The sequence below is a fragment of the Budorcas taxicolor genome, chromosome 10, assembly GCF_023091745.1.
Source record: "Budorcas taxicolor isolate Tak-1 chromosome 10, Takin1.1, whole genome shotgun sequence".
In the NCBI taxonomy this organism is placed as follows: Eukaryota; Metazoa; Chordata; class Mammalia; order Artiodactyla; family Bovidae; genus Budorcas; species Budorcas taxicolor.
Window position 1 is genome coordinate 13,553,057 of NC_068919.1, and position 12,205 is coordinate 13,565,261.

General features: G+C 39.2%; 1 protein-coding gene across 1 annotated transcript in view; it reads left to right on the forward strand.

Annotated features, from left to right (window-relative positions):
• ZWILCH (zwilch kinetochore protein) overlaps window positions 1-12,205 on the forward strand; it is a 42,621-nt gene that overhangs the window by 29,344 nt on the left and 1,072 nt on the right. Inside the window, exons 15-18 of the mRNA XM_052646393.1 lie at window positions 2,607-2,743; window positions 3,623-3,718; window positions 7,684-7,796; window positions 11,490-11,604. Of these exons, the coding sequence (XP_052502353.1) occupies window positions 2,607-2,743; window positions 3,623-3,718; window positions 7,684-7,796; window positions 11,490-11,578 (435 nt within the window). The 3' untranslated portion in view covers window positions 11,579-11,604. The remainder of the gene's footprint in view (window positions 1-2,606; window positions 2,744-3,622; window positions 3,719-7,683; window positions 7,797-11,489; window positions 11,605-12,205) is intronic.

Genomic DNA, 12,205 nt, shown 5'->3' on the forward strand with positions numbered 1-12,205 from the left:
TTTCTTTCTTTATTTTTATGTATTTATCTGGTTGGGCCTGGTCTTAGTTGTGGCATGTGGGCTCTAGTTCACTGAGCAGGGGTCGAACGCAGGCCCCCTGCATTGGAAGTGTGGAGTCTTGGCCACTGGACCACCAGAGGAGTATCTTGACCCATTTCTTTTACACATAAAAGATTACTTTCCAGAGAATTTGCTATGCTCTTTAACATACTGATTCAAACAATATTTCTGTGTTTCAGGGTCATGATTATGAGCTTTTGTATTTCCCTAGTATCTTGAATGAGAAACTTAAGGAGATTAAAGAGTATCCATAATGACCTTTAACATATGTTGGAAGATTCTTTTAGAAAATAGACCTTCAAATGATATCTGGTCTCATAAAAATACAAGATAGGATAACTCCAGCTTCATCTATTATGCAATGTAACACTCAGCTGGATTCTATTGAGGTTAATTTTTGATATTCCAAGTTTAAACATTTTATTAAAGGTGTACATTTTTAGTGGAAACTTTTTAATACATTTTCTTAAGCGTAGGAAAGTAATAGCTTTTTGAAAATAAAAATATAATGCAATTATACCCTTAATCTCATCACTCAAATGTGAGTACCCTTATTTTTATGAATTCCCCTCAAGTCATTTAATATGCCTGTTTTTTCAATTATGGGTTGACTTCAGACTTTTGACACAATAGTTCTTAGACTTTGAGAATCTTCTAGAAGACTTGTTAAAATGCTGATTCCTAGACTCTTGACTCAGTAGGTTGAGGGCTCTGGAATATGTGTTGTTGTTGTTGTTGTTTTTTGGCTGTACCACATGGCTTGTGGCTCATTTCCTTGACCAGGAACTGAACCCTGGCCGTGGCAATGAAAGCCCAGAATCCTAACCACTAGGCCACCAGGGAACTCCCTGGAATATATTTTTTTAAACAAACCATCTCATCTCCAGATGATTCAAATGCCAGTGGTTTGCAGCAATATTAGTTTTCTATTGCTGCCATAATAAATTACCCCCACACACTTAGTGTCTTAAAGCAACACACACAAATGCATTCCTTTATAGTTCTATAGTTCAGAAGTCTAGTCTGGGCCCCACTAGGCTAAAATCAGAGTGTTGGCAGGCTGTGTTCCTGTCTGGAGCCTGCCTGTAGTGGAAGATCATTTCCTGCTCATATGAGTTATTATTGATAGCAGAATTCAATTCCTTGTGACTATAGACCTGAGGCTGTACTGCCTCCCAAATAATCAGGAACTTCAGGCTTTATCACCTCTGTGTGGGGTCTTGGGGACAGAGAAGAGGTAGACCAGCCTGGGTTGTAGCATGAGCAGAGATAATCGAAGGGGAAGGACAGTCTGGATCTGTTCTTTGTTTAAAGAAAAAAAAAAAGACCTAGGTGGTCCACTTCCCAGAGTGGTCAGGGGACCCCTGGGAATGTAGGTGGCAGCTGCAAGGAATGTCGTAATTTGTAGCCAGTGGTGAATGGGACTGTTTTGGGTCCTCCCTTCCTGGGACCATGACTGTGTTCCTACTTGTGTTATTTTCACAGTTTGGAATAACCTGGGTCAGCATTTTAGCTGGGTCCTCTGCTCTGGTTTCACAAGGCTGAAATCAAGATATCATTTGGAGACTTGATTAGAGAAAGATCCACTTTCAGATTCCTTCACATTGTTGACAGAATTCATTGACTCGTGACCCTTTGATGAAGGTTCCCATTTTCTTGCTAGCTGTTGGCCCAGGACCATCTGCATGTCCTCGAGGTTACTTGGGGGTTCTTCCATGTGGCCCTCTCCACGGTGCCACAATCTGTTTCTTCAAAGCCAGCAGGAGAGCATCTCTGATGCTTAGAGCTCACTGACGGGGTCACAAGTAATGACCAGGAGATTAGCTCCCTTTTGATTAATTCAAAGTCAGTCAGTAACCTAATCATGGGAGTAACAGCCAACCATTTACACATCCTGGCCTCATTTGAGGAGAAGGGATTATTAAGATGTATATTCCAGGGGGTGAGAATCTTAGAATTGTAGAATTCCACTTATCATGGATTATTTCCTTAGGATTGATTCTCATAAATAGGTCTGAGCATTTTATGATGCTTGACATAACCTTGCCAACTTTCTTTTCCAAAAGGTCATACCAATTTGCCACTAATATATGTTAGTAGAAGCTTAACAATGCACTTGCTGTATTTCTTGGTACTTCAGGTTTACTGTCTATTTTTAGAAGTGAATATGCCCATCAACCTGGCAAGCTTATTGAAGTTAAGAATTATCTTGTGGGTTTGCCATTCTTTCCATCTGGAGAGTTTGGTGGATGGTACTAGTTACCTACTTGGACCTCCTCGGTGAAGCAGTTCTGTGATTTGCCTTTACCAGAGAATATGCGTAATGGTTTGCTTAGAACGTTCTCAGTGAGGACACTTAAGAGTTTAGTTTAAAGAATAGTATTGAGAGGAGGAAAGCTACCTAGTGGCTTCTTCTCCCTAACCCCAAGCCCCCACCTGTTAATCAAACATCCCCACTCAGCTGTAGTAGGCGTAGTTAATTCTTTCCAGAGATGCCGCTTGTTCTTTAACTCCTTATTTCCCATGTCCATCTTCTTTTATTCCAGGAATATTTCATCTCTCCATCAGTAGATACACAGGAGCAGGTTCATCGTGTTCAGAAACTCCACCATATTCTTGAAATAGTAGTCAGTTGCATGCTTTTCATTAAACCTCAACATGAGCTCCTCTTTTCTCTAACACAGTAAGTATTTCTGTTGTTTACTTCATAAAAATGTACTCTCTTCTGAAACAGTTGCAGCCAAAATAAGTGCCCTTTTTATTATCAGTTAGGATAGAATCTGTGCACCTTGTCTTCAGAGTAACAGAAAGGTTCTAAGTCACTGCCATAAGGGAAGACTTTGGATTCAGGAGGAATCGAGCTGGACCCTTGGATCTGGCACTTCCTCTCTAAGGAAGTTTCCTTTCACTGCATCTTGTTTGCCATCTATAAAAACAGTGTAATATATATAAAGTACTTGACACTCAGGTGCTTAATAAACACTGGTTCCTTCTCTTTTCTGCATATCCCTACACATTTGAGTCAGGCTAATCCTAGCCAGCCATCTATATGATGACTGAATGGAATCAGATTTTATCAGACCTATGTCAATAGTGTTGCTGAAATTTTAGAGGGTCTGTCAGTTTGGCTAAAAATAGTTTGGAATAATGTTCACACATGGATCTTGTATGTCTTATTTGTATTTTTTGAGGCTTCAAACCGGAAATAAGTATACCATTGAGTGGAAGAACTTGGATTCTTTTTCCCTGTGAAAGAAAATGTACCATTGCCTTTTCCAGAATTAGAATTCACCTTAGTTGTAAAGGGAAAAGTTTGAAATTGTTGTTTTGGGGGTATTTCTTCCCATTAAAGATCAGTAGTATGAGTGAGTTAACTCTTTAATTCCCCATACTTGGAAAACAGTGGAGGCTGTATCTTTGTCTCTCTTTTGCCTGTCTTTGTCTTTCTGATACCTTTCTCCCCACTTACACCTTTACTTGGGCTCAACTAAAATGTATTTCATATTTATGAGCAGTATGTCCACTATTCATTTTTTAAAAGTGAATTTTTTTTTCTCTTTAGATCCTGCATAAAATATTATGAACAAAATCCTCTTGATGAGCAGCACATTTTTCAGCTGCCAGTCAGACCAACTGCTGTTAAAGACTTATATCAAAAGTAAGCAATTTAACCATTAAGTTATACGTCACCAGCCATGATTCCAATTTCCGCATCTGTTCCATGGCACCTCATGACCCAGGCCTGCTTCTTCTCTGAACCCAGAATCATCTGATTCCCATTCTCTGAACACAGTCTGATAGAGTCCTACCTCTCTCCTCTCCCAGGCCTTTGATCCACTCTCTGTAGACTGTTGGTCTGCCAGGTTCATTTTTCTCTGAATTTGTAATTTCTTCACAGAATAGGGCAGAAACTTTAGCCAGAAGGGAAGTGACAGATTGGGAAGAAAGGGATCAGGTGACGACAAGTTTTAGAAAAGGCAGAGGAACCAGAGATCAAATTGCCAACATCCATTGGATCATCGAAAAAGCAAGAGAGTTCCAGAAAAACATCTACGTCTGCTTTATTGACTACATCAAAGCCTTTGTGTGGATTACAACAAACTGTGGAAAATTCTGAAAGAGATGAGAATACCAGACCAGCTGACCTGCCTCCTGAGAAATCTGTATGCAGGTCAAGAAGCAACAGTTAGAAGTGGACATGGAACAACAGACTGGTTCCAAATAGGAAAAGGAGGACGTCAAGGCTGTATATTGTCACCCTGCTTATTTAACTTACATGCAGAGTACATCATGAGAAATGCCGGGGTGAGATTGCCGGGAGAAATATCAATAACCTCAGATATGCAGATGACACCACCCTTATGGCAGGAAGTGAAGAACTAGAGAGCCTCTTGATTAAAGTGGAAGAGGAGGATGAAGAAGTTGGCTTAAAACTCAACATTCAGAAAACTAAGATCATGGCATCCACTCCCATCACTTCATGGCAAATAGATGAGGAAACAATGGAAATAGAGACTTTGGGGGGGGGGGCTCCAAAATCACTATAGATGGTGACTACACCCATGAAATTAAAAGACACTGGGTCCTTGGAAGAAAACCTATGACCAACCTAGACAGCATATTAAATAGCAGAGACATTACTTTGCCGACAAAGGTCCGTCTAGTCAAAGCTATTGTTTTTCCAGTAGTCATATGGATGTGAGAGTTGGACCGTCAAGAAAGCTGAGCACCGAAGAACTGATGCTTTTGAACTGTGGTATTGGAGAAGATTCTTGAGAGTCCGTTGGACTGCAAGGAGAGCCACCCAGTCCATCCTAAAAGAAATCAGTCCTGAATATTCATTCTAAGGACTGATGCTGAAGCTGAAACTCCAATACTTTGGCCACTTGATGTGAAGAACTGATTCACTGGAAAAGACCCTGATGCTGAGAAAGATTGAAGGCGGGAGAAGGGGATGACAGAGGATGAGATGGTTGGATGGCATCTCTGACTTGATGGACATGAGTTTGAGTAAACTCCAAGAGTTGGTGATGGACAGGGAAGCCCGGCATGCTGCAGTCCATGGGGTCTCAAAGAGTTGGACACGACTGAGCGACTGAACTGAACTGATGACAAGTCAAAGGCATGGCTGTGGGAGTGAGGGAAGGATTTGGTATTGGGTATTTCAGAGGGATGGAACTGTGGCTAAGACTGGCCATCCATGCCGACACTGAGGCTGCCTCAAATCATGGTCTTCCTGACTCTTCTCTCAGCATACAGTAGACTTGAAATTTCTTTCATACTAAAACTGCTCTCTTTATACCCTTCCTCTGTATAGTTAGTTCCATCTTAGCCAAACCTCATCCCTTCCCTGAAATTGTTAATCAGAAGTTGCCAGTGGCCTTCGAATTGGCAAATCCAGACAATGCTTTCTAGGAGAAGAGTGTTTTGTCCCCTTAGGTAACTAGCTAGCCCACCAGTTCTTTCTCCTTCTGTGAGCATTTGTAGTGCTCCGTGGCATTTGACACTACTGCTTTCTTGAACCCATCCCCTTCCTTTGTTTTCTTGACATCACTTTCTATCTTAATTTTTAAAATTTCTTTATTTTTGGTTGCCCTGGGTCCTTGTTACTATGCTCAGGCTTTCTCTCGTTGCAGTGAGCAGGGGGCTACTCTTTGCTGTGGTATCCAGGCTTCTCATTGCCGTGGCTACTCTTGTTGTGGAACACAGGCTCTAGGTCGCTCAGGCTTCAGTAGCTGTGGTGCGTGGGCTTAGCTGCTCTGCAGCACCTATCTTAATTTTAACTGTACCTCTCTCCACTCCCAAGACTGAGAGTGGTTCTCTTTTCAAATTCTCCTTCCGTTGCTTTATTCATATGTGAGTGTCCACCAGAACTCCTCCATCTGCCCTCTTTTCTTACTTTCTGTCTTCACTAGGTGATGGTGTTTACACCCCAATCTTCAGTTCCTCTGGGCTAATGATAATTCATAACCTTTGTCTCCAGCTTCAATGTCCTGTAGGTGGTTCAGACTCTAAACCCCAACTCTTCACTCCCCTTCCCAATACTTTTCCTCCTCCTGTATTTCCTCTCAAGTAGCTATCATTAACCTTCATCCAATGCCCAAAGCATAAACCTCGGCCGTATCTTCCACTCATTGCTGTCACTTTCTCCCTCCTTGAAATGATTCCCAAGTCCTGACCTTGGAAGCTCTTAAATCTGTTCCTTTCTCTGCACCTTTGCATGTGTTGAATATTTCACATCTGCTCATTTCTTCCCTGAACTAAGTACAGGACAATTCTTTTTCCTAGCTGCTCTGTTTGCCTCCATTAACTTCCTTCTCTGTGTCACCACCAAAGTGATCTTCCTGAAACTCAGATCTCACCATGACTTCCTCCTGTTTAAATGGCTCCCTTACCTTCAGGATAGAGTCTCATCTCTCAGTGTGGGCTTTGCCTGTCCTCTGCCTTTCTGGCCCATGTGCCACCACACCTTCCATGTGTCGTGTCTCTTCGAGTCAGAGGCCCTGTGTTCTTGCGTTTCCTCAGGCACCACACGTGCTCACCTGACAGTGCCTCCACCCATGTCTATTCTTCATCCTGGATCTTTCTGTTTAACTAACTGCTCCTTCTAATTTCGTTACAGGCTCAGCTCAAAGGCCACCATCTCTGAGGATTCTTTTTCAACTCTGCAGTCCCAATCTAAGTCAAATTACCTCTCGTTTATGGCCCCCTCTTGTATCTGATATTTCTCTATTACAACATTTTTCAGAATTATTATTATTTATTTTTATTGAATATAGTTGATAAACTGTATTGTATTAGTTGCAGGTATATTAGCAGAGTAATTCAGTTATACATATGTATTTTTTTCAGATTCTTTTCATTATAGGTTATTATATGATACTGAATATAGTTCCCTGTGCTATATAGTAAATCCTTGCTATTTATTTCTTTTAGATATAGTGGCCTGTATTTCTTTTATATATAGTATCTGTTAATTCTGTACTCCCAATTTATCCCTCCCACATGCCTTTCTCCTTTGGTAACCATAAGTTTGTTTCTATGTCTGTGTGTTTATTTCTGTTTGGTAAATAAGTTCATTTGTATTATTATTTAGATTCCACAGTTAAGTGATACCATGTATTTGTCTTTGTCTGACTTACTCCACTCAGTATGATAATCTCTAGGTCCGTCCATAATGCTGCAGACGGCGTTTCTTTCTTTTCTGTGGCTGAGTAGCAGCCCGCGTGTGTGCACCACATCTTCTCTATCCGTTATCTGCTGATGGACATTCAGGTTGCTTGGCTATTGTAAATGGTGCTGCTCTGCACATTGGGGTGCACGTATCCTTTCAAATTAGAGTTTTTGTCTTTTCTGGGTATATGCCCAGGAGTGGAATTGCTGGATCATCTGGTAACTATTTTTAGTATTTTTTAAGGAATCTCCGTTCTGTTTTCAATAATGGCTGCACCAAATTGTTATCGTTTATATTCTTGTTTCTCTACCTCTTTTGACTGTGCTTCTTAAGGGTGGAAATTGTGACTTCTCCACCTCTTCTTCCTCAGTGTTTATTACAAAAGGATTTCGACTATACCAAGAAGGAATTGGATTGTTTTTTTCTTTGATATTTTTTTCTTTCCTTAGTGAGAAGCCACAGAAATGGAGAGTGGAAATAAATAGTGGTCAAAAGAAGGTGAAAACAGTTTGGCAACTGAGTGATAGCCCACCTGTAGACCATCTGAATTTTCATAGACCTGGTAAAGTGGTTTGTAGTCTATTCATGTAAATTATTCAAGTAGAAAATAAACTAAATTTACTAATAGAGATTATTATTAGAGCCCTTGTGCCTAGTTTTAAATAGTTTTCTTGAACTCTAGATATAAACCTCTTTATTCTGGGGAAAAAAAATCATGAAAGAGTGCTTTTTCTCATTTTCCTGCCTAGAGGAAATTTTATTAAAAGAGGCCAAGCAATAGGGACATAGGTGTGAAAATAGGTTATGAAATGGAAATGCCTTGAGGGAAAAAAAAATGAAAATGCTAGCTCATACTTCACACTTGTGTGCACTGTTTAAAACAGCGGTGACGTTTCTGCCCTGAAACTGTCTCTGTATCTTAAATAAGGGTTGAGATTTCTAGTATTGTATATCCAAGGTGGTGGGTGTCCATGAAAGGATGTCTCTTTGTGCCTGGTATAATTAGCTACCCCACTGAGTCTTCCTCCTTCAATAAGCACCTGTAAAACTATTGTCTCTGTGCACATGGATTGTGTGAGGCTGTCATGTCTTATTTGTATAAGTCTTAAATGGCTGATTCAAATATTACAGAGATATCCAAAATAAAATCTGATAGTTTTACGACAGAATTAAAGAAGAATTTGAAAGGCTGGGAACACAAATAGTTGTATTGTAGTGATTGATATGTTGCAAAATTATTTCCAGAAATTGTTTACTCTCCCCTCCTACACACCCAATATGTTTTGATTCAGATGTAATGGAAACTTCTCTAAAGTAGAAGAGAAACATTTTGATTCACATGGCTGAACTGTAAAGTCCTAAAGAAACTGAAATTTCCTAAGAACCATCAGTTAAAATTGTGCTATCTTTTCTAAGTGTGATATAAAAGCTGGAGCCTATAAAAGATTAAAAATGAACCATATAAAAGTAAATTTCTGCCTGGCAAAAAATGCCAGAGGTTAAACAACAGACAAATGATAAACTAGGAAAACAAATTTGTAGCTCATTTTCAGAAAAGGGGTGACATTTCCCAATATATAAAGAACTTTCAAATCAGTAAGAAGAAAAATGAGCAAGTAATATGAACTGTGGCAACCCACTCCAGTGTTCTTGCTTGGAAAATCCCGTGGATGGAGGAGCCTGGCAGGCTAACAAGGGTCTCAAGGCTAACAGGCTATGGGGTCTCAAGAGTCAGACTTGACTTAGCAACTAAAACCACCACCACTACCAAAAAGGAAATTCAAGTGTAATCTTAAAAGATGCTCAGCTTCACATATAATAAGAGAAATGCAAATTTATATTATGTAGATACTCTCACCTGTCAGATTAGCAAAGATCAGCAGGTTTGGTGTCACCGTGCTGGCCAGGATTTGAAGTCTTACTGCTGGCTGGAGTGTCGAGTTGTATGGCTTCTGTGGAGGGCGGTATCCACCAAAATAAAATTTTGACCAGATTACTAATTGTGGTATTGTTTACAGTAGCAAAATATAAACCCGGAGCATAGAAGAACCTCTGAAAAGAGACGATTAAACTTAACCCTGAGGTGTGGAATGATGAGGGCAGGGGTGGGTCTCAGCTTTGATTATTAGAATCATCCGCTGCTGCTGCTAAGTTGCTTCAGTCGTGTCCGACTCTGTATGACCCCATAGATACGGCAGCCCACCAGGCTCCCCCATCCCTGGGATTCTCTAGGCAAGAATACTGGAGGGGGAGCCTTTAAAGCCCTAATACCCAAGTGAATCAATCATTGGACATCAGATTTTTTAAAGTTCTCCAGGTGATTTCATTGTGCTGCAAAGGTTAAAGATTATCAATTTAAACATTTTATCTACATTTGTTTCAGTTTTTTTTTTTTTTTTTTTACTTAAAGGTGATTTATTATTTTATTTATAATTTTATTTATGATTTTAAAAGTTTAAAATACATGAATAAATGTGATATATTTTTCAAAAATGCCATTTTAAAATTTATTACCTGAAGATTAAACCTCTGTTAGGAGATTAATATAAGATTAAACACCTTTTAAACAAGATTAAACACCTTTTCCAATGGTGCTGAGTAAGTGAAGTATACAGAACCTATCTTCTAGAGTCTCTGATGCTTCAAAAAAGGATGCAAGATATTTTGAACGGTAGAGTTAAATCTATTTGCTAATGTATTGGTCCAGTGACTTCTTTTATGAAAATACGGAATTTTTATGAAATCATATATTTGTGTGATTGGAAACAACTCAAACTCCATTTGACTTGAACCTTATTACTTCTTCTACCCATCATGTATTATTGATGTGTTTGTCTAGAAATTATTCTATGACCTTTGGCCCAAAGGAAGACCCACTGTTGAAGGAGAACCTCATTTGTAAAAGTCATAGATTATTCACACAAAGCTTCAGTTGTAAATATTAAAGCCCAGTAAATCATTTATTTTTGGCCAAAGATTATAGGCATTTACAAAATTAGACTTTCTGTTTCACTGGACTGAGCACTTAGGTCAAATACTAGCTTTTCAAGATACCTAATGGTATGGTGCTCTTGAATAAGACAATTTACATCAAAAGCAGGAAGACTGAAGAGAGAGAAGTGTGCTTTTAGCTGCCCTGGGAAGAGAGAATAATGACTTGGAGTTAATGGGGGAGAAAAAGTGTCCAGTAGAGTGCTACCCACCCGGTGGGTGCTCGGCAGATGGTTGCTGGTAATGGTGGGAATATGGAAACCAAAATGTTGACCCACAAGGAAGTGGACATGGTCTCGTCTAAATGTTAATTGTATCATTTATTTTTGAAATACAACAGTGTTCGGGAGAAAAAAAAAATGGATGTGTTTCTAGCTCTAAGACTATAAATCCTAAGTAGAAAATGTTTTCTGAAATATATATTATGATTAGAAAACAAAAATTGTTTAACTGTAGCGAAAGAGACACAAAAATTAAAGCAGTAGGTTCCCATATTTAAAACATATCTTTTTTTTTTGACTACCCCACACATTTTGTGGGATTTCAGTCCCTTTCCAAGGATCGTACCTGGGCAGCGTGCAGTGGAAGCACGGAGTCCTAACCACTGGACCACCAGGAAAGTCCCCAAAATATATAATTTAAAAAAAGTTTTTATTGGAATATAATTGCTTTTCAATGTTTGTGTTTACAAAATTACTTTACCATTTTGTGTTTACAATGTTGTGTACAATACGATTTTTAAGAATCTAGTTTATCTCTTAGGGTTTTTTTTTTATTATTTTTTAGTTTTTATTTTTGGCTGTGCTGGGTCTTCATTGCCTCTCAGGCTTTTTTCCACTACTTGCAGTGAGAGGGGGCCTTTCTCTGGTTGTGGTGTGTGGGTTTCTCATTGTCATGGCTTCTCTTGTGGCTCCCGGGCTCTAGAGCACAGGCTCAGTACTTGTGTCTCGGAGACTTGGTTACTCCACAGCATGTGACATCTTCCTGGACCAGGGATTGAACCCATGTCTCCTGCATTGGCAGGTGGATTCTTTACCACTAAGCCATCAGGAAGCCCTCTTAGTTTGTTTAGTCATTGTTTTCAGTGCATCAAGAAGGTTAACCATTTAAAGAAACTGTCTTTGCTGATTTTTGTCTAACAGGTTCTGTTCAGGTAGAAGACACATCATTCAGACCACCTCTTGATTATTGTAAAATTCAGCAGTAACTTACTAGAAAAGCTGGCTGGTAATTGATTTTGATCTCTCTCTCTCTCTGGTTATAGATTTCTCTGAATTAACATTAAACGGTAGCTTGGAAGAAAGGCTATCCTTTACTAGCATGGTTACCTGCAGCCAGGTGCATTTCAAATGAGGTGTGCTGCTGGGGCCCTCTGTAAGGTAGTGTGTTCATTCTTTATTCTCTGAAAATACTTGATAATGTCCTAAGTACCTTATGCTTTTTCTTTTTTTCTTTCTATGACATAAATGCTGACTTAATACATTTGAAATATGAATTATTAGTAATCACATAAAAGGCTTACCAGGTGTTAGCTGTGCAAGTCTAATTTCCTTTCTACCTTCTGTAGTTGAAAGAAGCTGTCATAGTCAACTGACAGTTTAATCCTAAAACCAGAGAAATGAAAAAAACAATTTTTTGAGTGATAATGTCTTTGCATCTGAAATCTGTATATATAGTAGAGAGTTTGGTTTCAAAACCATTGATGGAACAGAAAAACCCTAAACAGGCATGTTGACTTGACATTGAAAGCAAAGTTTTGTGAAACTTTGGGATGAGTCGTAACTCATCCCAAATGTAGGACTAACCCCCAGATGTAAGTACCTTTTTAAAAGGTTTAACTTGAGATAGTATTAACCAAAAGAATGAATGGAATAACCCTTTCTATGATCTTACTGTTTTTGTGTTTCACCAGTGCTAAATAGAATCAGATAGTGAATGAGTTTTCCTTAACAATCTTTCTTAAGCTGTGTTTTATACCCA